At 41.9% G+C, this 17173-nt stretch overlaps 1 protein-coding gene across 3 annotated transcripts in view; it reads left to right on the forward strand.

The window, feature by feature from the left end:
• AXDND1 (axonemal dynein light chain domain containing 1) overlaps positions 1–17173 on the forward strand; it is a 194456-nt gene that overhangs the window by 167755 nt on the left and 9528 nt on the right. For all 3 annotated transcript variants that reach the window (XM_033200491.1, XM_033200490.1, XM_033200492.1), the window contains 2 exons: positions 3021–3103; positions 3951–4222. In XM_033200491.1, the coding sequence (XP_033056382.1) occupies positions 3021–3103; positions 3951–4222 (355 nt within the window). The remainder of the gene's footprint in view (positions 1–3020; positions 3104–3950; positions 4223–17173) is intronic.

Raw genomic sequence — 17173 nt, forward strand, 5'->3', positions numbered from 1 at the left:
CCAACATTGTTCTTGTAGGGGAAGCAGCTTGAATTCCATAACATTTCAGCTGACAGATGGAGATATGGGATGACTACATTCAGCAGACTCTCCTAAGCATCTACCAAAAATGCTGAGAGCTACAGTGGACCCTAACTACAAGTGCTTGTCAGTGTGAATAGGGTTGCCCATAAGTCTCCTGCCCTAACAAGCAATACATTAGAAATAATCTCAGGCTCATCTTAAAGCTATGGGTCCTGGCTCTCTGTAAAGAGTTGAAGTATATGAGAAAGGGGATTTTGCTGGATCACCTATGAACTCTTTTGGAAGGGTGAGTGGGGGCCAGAAAATATTGCTGAAAATCAACAGTATTTTCTTTTTCTTTCTTTCTTTTTTTCTTTCTCTCTTTCTTTCTTTCTTTTTTTTTTTTTTTTTGAGACAGAGTTTCGCTCTTGTTGCCCAGGCTGGAGTGCAATGGCGCAATCTCGGCTCACTACAACCTCCACCTCCCGGTTTCAAGCAATTCTCCTGCCTCAGCCTCCCAAGTAGCTGGGATTACAGGCATGCGCCACTATGCCTGGCTAATTTTGTATTTTTAGTAGAGACGAGATTTCACCATGTTGGTCAGGCTGATCTCAAACTCCTGACCTCAGGTGACCCACCTGCCTCAGCCTCCCAAAGTGCTGTCACAGGTGTGAGCCACTGCGCCTAGCCCCAGCAGTATTTTCAACACAAGATTAGACTTTCTGCCTTTAACTCTGTCATTTTGGATGAAGGAGGCCCTTAGATGTCTGTGTTTTCCTCCCACAATACCTTGTATCCCAGGCACAGGTATTAAGAGCAGTGATTGATTTACCCATTTTATAACAACATCAGGGAAGGGCAATTGAGATTGGTGGTTCCAGAAAATATGTCCAAAGCTGATAGGGAGCACCCAGTTCAACTAGGAGTCCAGAATTGAATCCAAGGAGCTGAATCTGGAGTGGGATATTCCCTGATGCACTCCCAAGCCATAGAGATGCAACCCAAAGCCCATTAGTAGAGTCAAACCCCAGGAAGGCCAAGCTAAAAAATCTAAAGGCAGAATTGATGTCAGATGGAGACTAACTGGAAGCTACAGCACATAGGCACAAGCAAAGAGGGTCCAATGCAATTGATTCCAAGAGCTGCGTGGTCCATATTTGTCTCTGTTATATAGTGAGTAAAAGAGCATAAAAGCCAGAGGAAGGTTTGGAGCCTGAGAAGAAGGCCTGTGGCAGTAACTGTAATTAGCCTTGAGGCACTTGCATCAGTATATGGGTGATGCATGGGGGATTGCCATCTGGCACACGTAGAGGATGCTAGCAGCCCACAACCAACATTTCAGACTACGGGAATGTCCAAAATGTCATTTCAGACCACGGTTGGAAACTCTCCTATTGAAGGACTTGAAATGGACCGCAAAACATTAATCTGTACTTGCCAGTATCAAAAGAAAGGGATGTTTTCCTAGCATATTGTAACTAAATTTATGTCTATTGACAGAATGAGGAGAGAGTCAGAAGGCTCAAATGCACACAGGTAGTAATAGACAATCCTGGTTTATCTTGGATTCCACCGAAAGTTTTGGTTGTTTCATAGGACTGTAAACCATGTGTGGAATTCCAGTTCTAGAAGCCTCTGCTCTGAAACCCTTTCTTTTAGAAGAACAAATAAGTTAGTAGTGTGTGCCATGCAGGCACAGCCACATCACATACATTTGGTTCAGGGTGAAAAATGATAGTGTGTACTTTCCAAACAAGTTACCCAAAAGAAGCAACAAAACAGAAAGAGAAAAAGATGTGACAGAGAAAAGAAGAGTCTCATATCTAGCACAAAACTGAAGAAGTTGGCCAAGTGTGGTGGCCAGGGCCTATAATCTCAGAACTTGAGAGGCTGAAGCAGGAGGATCACTTGAGGCCAGGAGTTCAAGACCAGCCTGGGTAACATAGCAAGACCCAATCTCTACCAAAAAAATGAAAAATTGGCTGTGTATGGTGGTATGTACCTGTAGTCCCAGCCACTTGGGAGGCTGAGGTGGGAGGATTGCTTGAGCCTAGGAGGTCAAGGCTGCATGCAGTGAGCTATGATTATGCCACTGCACTGTAACCTGGGTGACAGAGCAAGATCCAATCTCTAAAAAAGAAAATGAATGAATAAATAAATAAATAAATAGTGAAGAGACTAACACAAGTTCTTTTCTCTTTTAGAAAAGGGTAGAGTGGTATGATGGGATGTGTGAGTGAGGATGAGAGGCTTAGATGCAGGTTTGCTTTAGCCCACTGGATCATGCTGTGATTGTGGCAGGCTGTCCACCCTCTTCTCTCTCCCCTTCCATCTATAATGTAGACTTTACCTTGTACTTGACTCTGCTTGGGAGACATGGATGAATGAGACTTTAAAAGTACACTGTTCTGGGAAAATGTTAATATTCAATTAAAAATATAGTTTTTGTCCTCTAAATTTCCTCTCTCACCTTCCTCTTATATAGAGTCAAAATAAATTAAAGAGGTTATCTTTTTTCCATATTTTCTTTGCCTGGTAAGATTTACATCTTCAGCTGATATTTATGAAGTTCCCTAAGGAATTTAAAGACTTAATTGGATTTTGCAATGTGACATTCTTAGCGAAGTAAATTATTAGTAAGACAGATATACAAGTTAGCTTCCTTGATCTTTAACTTGACTTACAAAGAAACATGTTGACCCTTCTCCTTATTTTTTAAATCTTTTTTTATTTCTCTGTTTCTTTTTGTTTTTATTGTTTCCCCTGCTGCTTCTTTACAATTCAAATCAAATTCTTATTCACCTGTAGCATAAATAATTTGGAAGCTTCTATGCTATCTGGCCACAGACAATCCCTATTTTTTTTTTTGTATTAAGGGTGTCCTTAACCATCTATTAGGTAGATATGGTTAGTAGAGAAAGAATATTCTGGAAGGTTTGATCCAGAACATCCTGAAAAAGTAGAATACTAATTGTTGAGACTGTCAGTTCATTCATATCTCATATTTCCTCTGTCAGAGAGAATCAGCTAAGCAAGGTACATTGGCCCAAAAATATCTTGAAGCAATGGCTGTAATTGAACATATGCAGGAGAAGTTACTGTAAGTATGAGTCAACACAAGGGTAAGAGGATGAAAATGGGCTGGCCAGAAGGCTTGACTGAGAAATTCATACTTTTTGGCTTCCCTTTGGCTCTCCTGCTTTCTGTATCCTCACTAGGGGGATGCGTATCTCCACGTGTTCTGCTAGAGGCAGTAAACTATAGTGCCCTGGTGGGAACATCTTATCCATCCTTATCTACAGTGGAAAGATAGAGGAAGTCAAAGTATTTGTGTGTGTTGGAGGGGTGTGTTAGAGTGATCCAATTCAATATGTTTCTAAGAGATGACTTAGGGAAATAGATGGAACTAGGAGAAACTATTGTGCTTGGGAAAGAATGTTACATATCTCAAAGAGTAGAAAGGGCGATATAGTTAAGATGGCTGGGGATGCCAGGAGAAGAGCATAGCCATGTAGACATATAATGTGCTGTAGTAGCTAAGAAGCACATCTCATGCTGGTTTCCTTGATTGCAAAAATTTGGTTTTAGAAAAGAAGGGACTCTGTTGAATTTAGTTTGTTGGATCACATCAATTAAGAGAAGCCAAAATTAACTCTTGAAAGGGAGTTCCCTGGCCATTGATGGAGAATTCCAGATACCCCAAATCAGATTTTATTAAGAAATGATAAATATGTTCTTAAATAGCAGCATGATTTCTACTCTGACATTAGCATTCAGAGTCGCTCCTGGGCCCCCAGTTCTCAATCAATCATTGATGCTGTTGCTTCCCTTATTTCTACCCTTCAGACACGTTCATCTAATCTCACTGCCTTTTTAGAAAATGAGTTTCTAAGTCAAAAATACTTTTTCAACCCTTTCTATTTTGTTGTGTTTCTCTTCCTTATCAGGGAGGTTGAAAAGAGAGCCAGACAGGCAGAGGAAAAGTTTGAAGATGCATATGAGAAACTTCATCATACCCTTATAAAAAATAAAGATCTAGAGGAATTAGTCATAACATCAAGAAAGGAGTCTAAAGGAGAGAAAGAAAATGAAGACAAAAGAGAAGTAAAAGAAGAACAAGGAGGAGGAGGAGGAGGAGAGGAGGAGGAGGAGGAGGAAGAAGAAGAAGAAGAAGAAGAAGTTAGGTCAGCAGAAGATTCCTCAAAATCTCCAAAGAAGGGTAAGGATTGCTTCATATTTTACTTTATTTAGGTTATATTTATGAAAGAAAATTTGACTGGGCCACAAGTATTGTAGAAGAACATTAATATATTTGGTACTAATCTACTAGTTTATACTTCTCATAGGAATGTGCAAATTTTAATCACATAACCATCTTATTCAGACAACTCACAAAAAGGAAAACCAAATGAATAACAACTGCGAATGAATAAACTAACTCAGATACAATTTTTATTTACAAAACTGGCGAAGGTTTTTTTTTTTTATATACTTTAAGTTCTGAGGTATAGGTGTACAACGTGCAGAGTTGGTACATAGGTATACATGTGCCATGTTGGTTTGCTGCACCCATCAACTCATCATTTACATTAGGTATTTCTCCTAATGCTATCCCTCCCCCAGCCCCCCACACCCCGACAGGCCCTGGTGTGTGATGTTCCCCGCCCTGTGTCTAAATAATCTAAGTAATCTCATTGTTCAATTCCCACCTATGAGTGAGAACATCCGGTGTTTGATTTTCTTCCTTGTGATAGTTTGCTGATAATGATAGTTTCCAGCTTCATCCATGTCCCTGCAAAGGACATGAACTCATCCTTTTCTACGGCTGCATAGTATTCCATGGTGTATATGTGCCACATTTTCTTTATCCAGTCTATGATTGATGGACATTTGAGTTGGTTCCAAGTCTTTGCTATTGTGAATAGTGCCACAATAAACATACGTGTGCATGTGTCTTTGTAGTAGCATGATTTATAATCCTTTGGGTATATACCCAGTAATACAATTGCTGGGTCAAATGGTATTTCTAGTTCTAGATCCTTGAGGAATCGCCACACTGTCTTCCACAATGGTTGAACTAATTTGCACTCCTGCCAACAGTGTAAAAGCGTTCCTATTTCTCCACATCCTCTCCAGCATCTGTTGTTTCCTGACTCTAATGATTGCCATTCTAACTGGCGTGAGATGGTATCTCACTGTGGTTTTGATTTGCATTTATCTGATGACCAGTGATGAGCATTTTTCATGTCTGTTGGCTGCATAAATGTCTTGTTTTGAGAAATGTCTGTTCATATCCCTTCCCCACTTTTTGATGGGCTTGTTTGTTTTTTTCTTGTCAATTTGTTTAAGTTCTTTGTAGATTCTGGATATTAGCCCTTTGTCAGATGGATAGATTGCAAAAATTTTCTCCCAATCTGTAGGTTGGCTGTTCACTCTGCAGATAGTTTCTTTTGCTGTGCAGAAGCTGTTTAGTTTAATTAGATCCCATTTGTCTATTTTGGCTTTTGTTACCATTGCTTTTGGTGTTTTAGTCATGAAGTCTTTGCCCATGCCTATGTCCTGAATGGTATTGCCTAGGTTTTCTTCTAGGGTTTTTATGGTTTTAGGTCTTACATTTAAGTCTTTAATCCATCCTGAGTTAATTTTTGTATAAGGTGTAAGGAAGGGATTCAGTTTTAGCTTTCTGCATATGGCTAGCTAGTTTTTCCAACACCATTTATTAAATAGGGAATCCTTTCCCCATTTCTTGTTTTTGTCAGGTTTGTCAAAGATTAGATGGTGGTAGATGTGTGGTGTGATTTCTGAGGGCTCTGTTCTGTTCCATTGGTCTATATATCTGTTTTGGTATTGGTACCATGCTGTTTTAGTTACTGTAGCCTTGTAGTATAGTTTGAAGTCAGGTAGCATGATGTTTCCAGCTTTGTTCTTTTTGCTTAGGCTTGTCTTGGCTATGCAGGCTCTTGTTTGGTTCCACATGAAATTTAAAATAGTTTTTTCCAATTCTGTGAAGAAAGTCAGTGGCAACTTGATGGGGATAGCATTGAATCTACAAATTACCCTGGGCTACTAGTATGGGTATTTTCACGATATTGATTCTTCCCATCCATGAGCATGGAATGATCTTCCATTTGTTTGTGTCCTCTTTTATTCCCTTGAGCAGTGGTTTGTAGTTCTCCTTGAAGAGGTCCTTCACATCCCTTGTAAGTTGGATTCCTAGGTATTTTATTATCTTTGTAGCAATTGTGAATGGGAGTTCACTCACGATTTGGCTTTCTGTTTGTCTATTATTGGTGTATAGGAATGCTTGTGATTTTTGCACATTGATTTTGATCCTGAGACTTTGCTGAAGCTGCTTATCAGCTTAAGGAAATTTTGGGCTGAGACGATGGGGTTTTCTAAATATACAATCATGTCATCTGCAAACAGAGACAATTTGAGTTCCTCTTTTCCAAACTGAATACCCTTTATTTCTTTCTCTTGCCTGATTGCCCTGGCCAGAACTTCCAATACTATGTTGAATAGGCATGGTGAGAGAGGGCATCCTTGTCTTGTGCTGATTTTCAAAGGGAGTGCTTCCAGATTTTGCCCATCTGGTATGATTTTGGCTGTGGGTTTGCCATAAATAGCTCTTATTATCTTGAGATATGTTCCATCAATACTTAGTTTATTGAGAGTTTTTAGCTTGAAATGCTGTTGAATTTTGTTGAAGGCCTTTTCTGCATCTATTGAGAAATCATGTGGTTTTTGTCACTGGTTCTGTTTATGTGATGGATTACATTTGTTGATTTGCATATGTTGAGCCAGCCTTGCATCCCAGGGATTTAGCCAACTTGATCGTGGTGGATAAGCTTTCTGATGTGCTGCTGGATTTGGTATGCCAGTATTTTATTGAGGATTTTCACATCGATGTTCATCAGGGATATTGGCCTAAAATTCTCTTTCTTTTTTTTTTTTTTTTTTTTTTGAGACAGAGTCCCGCTCTGTCGCCCAGGCTGGAGTGGAGTGGCTGGATCTCAGCTCACTGCAAGCTCCGCCTCCTGGGTTCACGCCATTCTCCTGCCTTAGCCTCCTGAGCAGCTGGGACCATAGGCGCCCGCCACCTCGCCCGGCTAGTTTTTTGTATTTTTTAGTAGAGACAGGGTTTCACCGTGTTAGCCAGGATGGTCTCGATCTCCTGATCTCGTGATCCGCCCGTCTCGGCCTCCCAAAGTGCTGGGATTACAGGCTTGAGCCACCACGCCCGGCCAAAAATTCTCTTTCTTTGTTGTGCCTCTGCCAGGTTTTGGTATCACAATGATGCTGGCCTCATAAAATAAGTTAGGGAGGATTCCCTCTTTTTCTATTAATCAGAATAGTTTTAGAAGGAATGGTACCTGCTCCTCTTTGTACCTCTGGTAGAATTTGGCTGTGAATCCGTCTGGTCCTGGACTTTTTTTGGTTGGTAGGCTATTAATTATTGGCTCAATTTCACAACCTGTTATTGGTCTATTCAGAAATTTGACTTCTTCCTGGTTTAGTTTTGGGAGGGTGTATGTGTCCAGGAATTTATCCATGTCTCTAGATTTTCTAGTTTATTTGTGTAGAGGTGTTTATAGTATTCTCTGATAGTAGTTTGTATTTCTGTGGGATCGGCAGTGATATCCCCTTTATTATTTTTTATTGCATCTATTTGATTCTTCTCTCTTTTCTTCTTTATTAGTCTTGCTAGCAGTCTATCTATTTTGTTAATCTTTTCAAAAAACCAGCTCCTGGATTCATTGATTTTTTTGAAGAGTTTTTTATGTCTCTATCTCCTTCAGTTCTGCTCTGATCTTAGTTATTTCTTGCCTTCTGCTAGCTTTTGAATGTGCTTGCTCTTGCTTCTCTGGCTCTTTTAATTGTGATGTTAGGTTGTCAATTTTAGATCTTTCCTGCTTTCTCTTGTGGGTATTTAGTGCTATAAATTTCCCTCTACACACTGCTTTAAATGTGTTCCGGAGATTCTGGTACATTGTGTTTTCATTCTCATTGGCTTCAAAGAACATCTTTATTTCTGCCTTCATTTTGTTATTTACCCAGTAGTCATTCAGGAGCAGGTTGTTCAGTTTCCATGTAGTTGTGTGGTTTTGAGTGAGTTTCTTAATCCTGAGTTCTAGTTTGATTGCACTGTGGTCTGAGAGACAGTTTGTTGTGATTTGTGCTCTTTTACATTTGCTGAGGAGTGTTTTACTTCTAATTATGTGGTCAATTTTAGAATAAGTGTCATGTGGTGCTGAGAAGAATGCATATTCCGTTGATTTGGGGTGGAGAATTCTGTAGATGTCTATTAGGTCTACTTGGTCCAGAGCTGAGTTCAAGTCCTGGATACCCTTGTTAATTTACTGTTTCATTGATCTGTCTAATATTGACAGTGGGATGTTAAAGTCTCACACTATTATTGTATGGGAGTCTAAGTCTCTTCATAGGTCTCTAAACCCTTGCTTTCTGAATCTGGGTGCTCCTGTATTGGATGCATATATATTTAGGATAGTTAGTTCTTGTTGTTGCATTGATCCCTTTACCATTATATAATGGCCTTCTTTGTCTCTTCTGATCTTTGTTGGTTTAAAGTCTGTTTTATCAGAGACTAGGATTGCAAACCCTGCTTTTCTTTTGGCTTTCCATTTGCTTGGTAGCTCTTCCTTCATCCCTTTATTTTGATCCTGTGTGTGTGCTTGCACATGAGATGGGTCTCCTGAATACAGCACACCGATGGGTCTTGACTCTTTATCCAATTTGCCAGTCTGTGTCTTTTAATTGGGGCATTTAGCCCATTTACATTTAAGGTTAATATTGTTATTTGTAATTTGATCCTGTCATTATGAGGCTAGCTGGTTATGTTGACTGTTAGTTGATGCAGTTTCTTCATGGCATCGATGGTCTTTACAATTTGGCATGTTTTTGCAGTGACTGGTACTGGTTGTTTCTTTCCATGTTTAGTGCTTCCTTCAGGAGCTCTTGTGAGGCAGACCTGGTGGTAACAAAATCTCTCAGCATTTGCTTGTCTCTAAAGGATTTTATTTATTCTTCACTTACGAAGCTTAGTTTGGCTTGATATGAAATTCTGGGTTGAAAATTCTTTTCTTTAACAATGTTGAATATTGGCCCCTACTCTCTTCTGGCTTGGAGGGTTTCTGCCAAGAGATCTGCTGTTAGTCTGATGGGCTTCCCCTTGTGGGTAACCCAACCTTTCTCTCTGGCTGCCCTTAATATTTTTTGCTTCATTTCAACCTTGGTGAGTCTGCAAATTATGTGTCTTAGGGTTGTTCTTCTCAAGGACTATCTTTGTGGTGTTTTCTGTATTTCGTGAATTTGAATGTTGGCCTGCCTTGCTAGGTTGGGCTACATGGCAGTCAGGGATCCACTTGGGGAGGCAGTCTGTCTTTTATCAGAGCTAAATCACCATGCTGGGAGAACTGCTGCTCTCTTTAGAGCTGTCAGGCAAGGACATTTAAGTCTGCTAAAGCTGTGCCCACACCTGCCCTTCCCCCATGTGCTCTGTCCCAGGGAGATGACAGTTTTTTCTATAAGTCCCTGACTGGGGCTGTTGCCGTTTGTTCGGATATGCCCTACCCAGAGAGGTAGAATCTGGAGAGGCAGTTGGCCTCACTGAGCTGCGGTGGGCTTCACCTGGTTTGAGCTTGTTAGCAGGTTTGTGAGCATAAAACCACCTACTCAAGCCTCATCAATGGCAGACACCCTTCCTCCTGCCAAGCTCCAGCATCCCAGGTCTATCTCAGACTGCTGCCCTAGCAGCAAGAATTTCAAGCCAGTGGATCTTAGCTTGCTGGGCTCTGTGGGCGGGGGACCCACTGAGCCAGGCACTGGAGGGAATCTCCTGGTCTGCGGGTTGTGAAGACCATGGGAAAAACATAGTATTTTGGCAAAGTGTACTGTTGCACCTGGTACAGTCTCTCATGGCTTCCCTTGGCTAGGAAAGGGAAATCCCCTGACCCCTTGCACTTCGTGGGTGAGGTGATTGCCCTGCCCTGCTTCAGCTCGCCCTCCATGGGCTGCACCCACTGTCCAGCCAATCCCAATGAGATGAACCAGGTACCTCAGTTGGAAATGCAGAAATCACCTGTCTTCTGCGTCGATCTCGCTGGGAGCTGCAGACCAGAACTGTTCCTATTCGGCCATCTTGCCAGAAAATTCATTTTTTTTTTTTAATAAAAGAAAACAATGCTGATTAGAAGTGGCAACATATAATAGTTATACAGATGATACTTGTGAGTAGACAAACACATACGACCATTTTAGAAAATAATTTGATAGTATGTGTGGATATCCCTTTAGAACATGCATATATTTATAACAGATGCATGATAATATATGCATAATAATTTCACACTTGAGAATCTTAATAATCCTAAATACACAAGATTAATATACAAAGATGTTCAGTGTATAATAGAAAAAACAGAAACAACCTGTTGTTCAATCATGAAAGATTAAATAAATCATGCTGTATCAATATACATAAATATTACACAACTATTAAAATGGCATTTAAAGGAGTTTTTAGTGACATGGGAAATTTTTATGTTAACTGTTAAATGCAAGAAACAGGATATGACATCTTTTTTTTTTTTTTGAGACGGAGTCTCACTCTTGTTGCCCAGGCTGGAGTGCAATGGCACGATCTCGGCTCACTGCCACCTCTGCCTCCTGGGTTCAAGCAATCCTGCCTCAGCCTCCTGAGTAGCTGGGACTACAGGCACCCACCACCCTGCCCGGCTAATTTTTGTACTTTTGGTAGAGACGGGGTTTCATCATGTTGGCCAGGCTAGTCTCAAACTCCTGACCTCAGGTGATCCGCCTGCTTCAGCCTCCCAAAGTGCTGGGATTACAGGCGTGAGCCACCGCACCCGGCCAGGATATGATATCATTTTGATGTTATGTTTATTTTATGTTAAATATGAAATTCAAGAAACAGCATATGACATCATTTTTTTAAAGGCAAAAAAAAAGACCAGAAAGAAATATGGCCAAATATTGACAGACATTGTCTCTGGGTGATAGAGGTTTGTAGGAAGTTTTATCTTTATTTTTGGCACGTGTTTGACTTCATATGATTTTTAATGCTACTTTATGTTATAGGGAGAGGAATATAATTTTTCATTTTCTTATTTCTAATTAGTGCTGCAATCTGCCCACGAGCAGTTCTCAATATTTCTAATATTAGAGGCTATTTTTTTAATTTTTGCTTTCATCTCCAACCTGTGGTGTGTTCCCAGGACAGTTCCTGGTACAAAGGATAGTACTAGAAAGACATCTACTTTCCGTTGTTCTCTGTCACCCCATCTCCACCTACCCCTCAGCAAAAGCAGTGAAGTTAGCCAGCTGCTCGCAGCCCCGGCCCTAGGTACAGGGAGTTAACCCTAGAGAGTGTGAATTCGTTTTTTCTACTCCTTTCAACTCTGAACTGGTGAAAATGTTATTTATTACAAGTCTGATGATCAATCCTTTAGTTTTACATTTGAGTATATGTGAGAGTTTTCATGAATTTTAAAATTTCATCTTCTTATATTCTGAATGTAGTTTTATCCTGATAATTTGAAAACTAGACCTTTTCTAGATTTAGGAAGATCAATAGGCAAACCGTCCAAAAGCCCTCCTTGTTAAACTGGAGAGGTTACCTCAATATGGAATGTGTGACTTTAGTTTTGTCCATTCCCATGAAGGTCTTGAGGATTCGGTTAAATCCAGACCTGAGAAGTTTTAATTATTTAAGGTAGAGGATAGCTACATAAAGTTAGTCCCCAGCCTGCAAACAGTAATCTACACAGACGCCCAGCCACCCTTCTCCCTCCTTCCAGAAACCACCAGCAAAATCATTGCCAGGGGGCTCTGAAGTGGAGAATGAGATGCCTTGCAAAGCCTGAGGAGAGCTGCCTCCTACTCACAGCAGTTCCTGTGCCCTGCGAGGGACCAGAAAATCCATAGGTTAAATCCAACCTTAGAGTTAGCAGGTAGCCCCTTGTAAAAAATGCAGATATCTCTGGAGCAATCTGGCACTGCTATATTTGTATATGTTAGTGCAATAAAATCACTTTTTTTCCTGAGGGTTGTGCAGTGAAGGAATAGAAAATTATATTGCAGTAAGAAAATTATATTGTGGTAACAGCAGGAGCCTTGTGCATGCTGAGAAAAGAGAAGACCTGGACAGAGTAGGGAATATATTTATTTTTATTTTTTATGTCAATATTTTTAATAATTAGCAAATCACTGTGCTCTGAGCTGTGACTGAAAAAAGGAATCAAGAGGGAAATTTGCAAAGATGAATATGGCTTAGTCCTTGATCTCAATGGGGTCTACAGTTGGGTGTGGGGAAGTTACACTAACAGTAATACGAAGTGCAAATAATAATACAAAGGCAACCACATGTAGGATGGAGATGGCAGCAGCCAGTCTGAAGGATTCAAATTGGGAAGCAGAGTGTCACCGGGCTGCTTTTCACGTGCATGTTGGGGAGAGCAGGCTTGAGGACCAGAGGCCTTCTGCACCATCCTAGGGATGGAGCTTGTGTAAGGTCTGTGCACAGGAGCCTGGAGAGAAAGGGTTGGGGAGACAACAGAAGGGCTCAGGAATGGTTAAGGGAGGATTCTGAAGACTGTTTCCATTTGATTTTTTTTTTTTTTTACCAAGCTTTAGATTTGTACAAGAGGGAAGGAAGAGATGTTCTTCTTCTTTCTCTTCTTCACTCCTTGACCACATTCTCTCCTGCCCCAGGACCCAGAACTCAAGCAGTTAACTGACCACACTTGAACTTGGGAAATGCATTCTGAATGCCAATAACCAATTTACAGTCAAATTTGTGGCACATAGTTTATTTGTAGCTTGAGGGTTACTCAGGCAGAAAAACTGCTTTATAAAATTAAAAACCCTTAGTAAATATAAGATATTATTACAATATTCTAATTGTTTTTGTCTTTTTAGAGGTACCACACAAAGAGGGTGCTCTCAACATTAAATCCAGAATCCGAACTAAATCCAATGACAAAACAAAACCCAAGTAATGTCCACAGAGCTCTGGGGTTCACAGTGGCTCTATCCACTGAACGCAACCCAGATATCACTGTGTTATAGAACTGATGTGGCTCAGTTGCAGGGACTCCCTTTGTAATAGCCACTAGAAAAGCCATAACATGCAACCCAAGAGCACTTTCTCTTTAAAAGTCGCAGCGATGGCTGGAGGGAGTCAGACACATTAGCTCACTTCCCACATTGAAAATAGCTTGTGCAAAATTTGCTAGCCTCTTCAATTGATTTCCTAACAGAGGTCTGTGAAATGTCAGTTTATCTCAAGAAAATAATGCTTTTTGAAGACTTTGAACTCTGCGGACAAGACTGGCAAATAAAAAGCATTAGTTTTTCAATCTAAAAGAGAAGATCTAGCCTGGGCACAATGGCTCACACCTGTAATCCCAGCACTTTGGGAGGCCAAGGTGGGAGGATCACTTGAGGTCAAGAGTTCGAGACCAGCCTTGCCAACATGGCAAAACCCCATCTCTACTAAAACACAAAAATTAGCCAGGCATGGTGGTGCGCACCTGTAGTCCCAGCTTACTCAGGAGGCTGAGGCACAAGAAACGCTTGAACCCAGGAGGTGGAAGTTGCAGTGAGCTGAGATTGCGCACTGTACTCCAACCTGGGCAACAGAGCAGACTCCATCTCAAAAAAAAAAAAAAGAAAGAAAGAAAGAAAAGAGAAAATCTTGACGATGCTCTTAGTTTTCTGCAGCATTTTCAGATTTCTTATGATTTCTGGCATTTTTATGATTAATCTGATCTTTGCAATAACCCTACAAAGTAGGTGGAGGAGATATTGTTATTCCCATTTCTCAGAAGATAAAGCTGAGGCCCAGTGAGTATAAGACACAGTCACAGAACTGATCGGTGTCAGAGCCCCCAGCTCACTGGACTCACGTCTAGACTGTTTCACAACAGTGGAGGGCCACCAGGCCATTGCTCAGGTTTCCTTCACAGGGGCCTGTGTTGCCGAAGATTCACCCAGAATCTCCATTTCTTGCTTTTACTGTCTCATTTGTCTGCTCTGTTCATGAGCCTGAATCCATCTAGGCACAAGAGATGGACTAACCTGCAAAAATCAGTTGCAAGTGACAACTGGATGTTCCGGGCAGTCACTTAGCAAGGGCTCCCTGTTGCTTCACTGCTCCTGGCTCACTTGCCTTTGCTCTTATCTCTGAACACCGTTGTGCCAAGATTTCTACACCTGCGTTGACTCCACATATTTGGTGTTTCTTTGGGTTTTGTTCCTAGAATTTTAGACCTTTACCTGTTCTTCCAGCCTCATAAATCCCCTGACTCTAGAGTCCCCATCTTTATTTAAGCCAACCCTGGCCAGGCCTGCCATTGGCCATCATTAAACTGTGTGAGGAATGGGTTTCAACATTCCTTAGTATATACCTAAGCCTACTAGATGGAGTCTGGTCAGTTCCAATCTTTACCTCTGGGAAAAGAAAACATGAAATTCTTCAGAAACTTGGCAGTGCTCCTGGCCCAAATGACAGACGAGCTGAAGCTGTTGGCTCGTGATTATGGCTGCTGCCTGACGAAGCAGAGCCAGCCTTATCTTTGCTCCTTCCCAGAGAACTTCCTGGATAGCTCTAGAAAATTTGGGGACTTTTTGTGGGGTTGCAGAATAATTTTCATTAATTTTCCACTTTGCAGGCATGAGTTGTCATTTCCATACAAAACAGTAGGCCCCATCCCTGAACATGAGCCTTGTCCCTTAGAATGTGCCAAATACCATGTCAGCTCCATTGCTAGAAGGCTTAGTCTCTAAATTCCAGAGTTATATCTGCCACTACAATTAGAATGAGGTGATTGGCATCATGGACCTACATTAGCTGAGGTGGTTTTGTTACAAGCCACCTACTCTTACAAGCCCATGAAAAAGGATAATGTATTGAAAGGATGCTGGGGGGCTTCAAGGATTTGAAGGGAAGTTTTGAAGAACTAGGCTAGGAACAGACAGGAACCAGCTAGTTTTAGGTCAGACAAAATAGCTCCTTCGCCATCTTGCTCCAGTACTACCACCAAAACACCCATCATTTATTTCATCCTTACATTATTCTGCCAAAGTCTCAGTCCCAAGACAGAGAAAGGCTACCCTGTGGTCACAAACCTCCCCATGGATGAACCAGGGATGGTGAGAAGACTTCAGAGATGATCTCTCTGGCTTCCTTAAAGCGAAGGAAGGACACCTTGTGGTGCTGTTCCACTAAGATGGGACACACTATGGGGAAAGGAAATCAGGGTGGGGTTAGGAAGGCATAATGAGTGTTTGGTGGTTAAAAAAAAAAAAAAGTATGCCCCAGGGAGGGTACCTGCACTGCCGCTCTCTGCAAGTTAGCCCGGCCAGTTCCACTCTCCCAAGTAACTGCTTTGTGGGGAGGTTTAGATAGTCCTTGAGACCCTGCTACACCTTCCTAGGGTGTCCCTGAAGTGGTCTCCCAAACAGAGTGGAGGGAGGAACTTTTGCTGCTCATCGCTGGCAGTCAGGCTGCCGAGTGAGGCTGTTGTGCTTGTGTATGGGAGATTAGCCATTCTGTGCTTAGATGTCCAGACCGAGCCATGCTGTCCATTTTTCTAGAAAGCTGCCCTGGCCCTTCAGAGAGAGGAAACTGGTTAGCCTCATCACACTCCTTTGTGTCCCAGCCCCCAATCTCAGTGGCGACATGTTCCATGTCCTGTCGTGCCAAGTTGGTACTGTTTTGGGGGTGCATACCATAGTGTACTTAAGGATCTTAGAAAGCTTAGCGGACAGGCCCCCTCAACCACCAGGCCTGGCTCTTCACCACATACCCACACCAACTCAGTGCACGTGGGCTCCAGGAGATTCTCCCCTGAGAGATCTGGTCCCACTCACACAATTGGTCTCACTGACTTGACTATGGTCAGGTCACTTGTCTGCTACCCTGTAGCTTCAGTGACTGCACTTTCCTCTTGTCCTTGGCCTTTCCTAGCTGGAGGTCAATGACCCAGATACTACCTGGGAAACATATCTTGCATTTCACTTTTAAAGCCTGCTGGAAATTCTCTTTGCAGGCCCCAAAGCGTTAGATCACTGTCTGTCTATTTTTGGAATCAAGTAAGTATCTATCTACCAGCAAGTATTTCCCCACAGGAAGCAGAGGAGTTTCTCTGAAATTAGGAATAAAACTGCTGAGCACTACTGCATAGGCCCTTCATACCTGCAAAACTGCAGTGCTTGCTATCTGAGCCTGAGGCTGAGGCATTCTGTAGCTATATTGATATGAAGCTGTGTCTAGGATTCATCAGAACTTCCATCACTGCCTCAGAAAAATGGAGAGCTCATTCTAGCCGGGTCTGCCACAGCCTCAAGGCAATCTCCCATTCAGGATTGCTAAGCAAGTCCACTAATCCCTCTGACCTCAAAGATGAACTATGCAGAGTGCAGGTTTTCGAGAAGTGCAACTTGTCTAAAATGATGCAACAAAGAACATGTAAGGCAGCCTTCCAGAAGTTCCCTAAGCAGTCCCATTATACAGCAATGTGCCATTCTGCCAGGACAATGCTTCTAAAATGTCCAGTGAAAGGGCACCTGCAAGACTGCAATGGCTTGTGTCTGTTTGGAGGGCATCCTCTTGTATTTGCAAGGTTTGGGTCCCACCAGCACCTGACCTGGCGGAGTTATCCTTTAGGCCTCCTCTAGGCCAGCTTGAGAAACACTTTTGAAAGTCTGAAGATTAGGAGTTTCCATGATCTGTCTTGCCAAGGTAAACTGATTTTTAGAAGGCAAAATGTCCCCACCCCTACCCTCTCCCCAGAAGTCTGACAAATCCTGGAGTTCACATGGTACTACTGGTAATTCATCTCTCATTTTCCACTCTGGCCATCCAGTCAAACCCAGGCAAGAAAGAAAGAAAGGGGAATTGTCTGAGTTTTGGCTGTAACTATTGCCCACCAAGAGGAAAATCGTTTCTGTCCTGTTTTTGCTCTACTATGATCCCAAACAGCTGTGCACTTTGAAACAAATGCTTGTTATATCATGGTGGGAGTCAAAGACAGGAGGCCATATGTGCAAGTTCTAAAGCTGGTTCTGTCCGAGAACGACCACCCTGGGAGCAGGCACTGATGGCCATCAGGGCTGCCTTTGACACATG

Source organism: Trachypithecus francoisi, unplaced genomic scaffold (assembly GCF_009764315.1).
Source record: "Trachypithecus francoisi isolate TF-2019V2 unplaced genomic scaffold, Tfra_2.0 Lachesis_group5, whole genome shotgun sequence".
In the NCBI taxonomy this organism is placed as follows: domain Eukaryota; kingdom Metazoa; phylum Chordata; class Mammalia; order Primates; family Cercopithecidae; genus Trachypithecus; species Trachypithecus francoisi.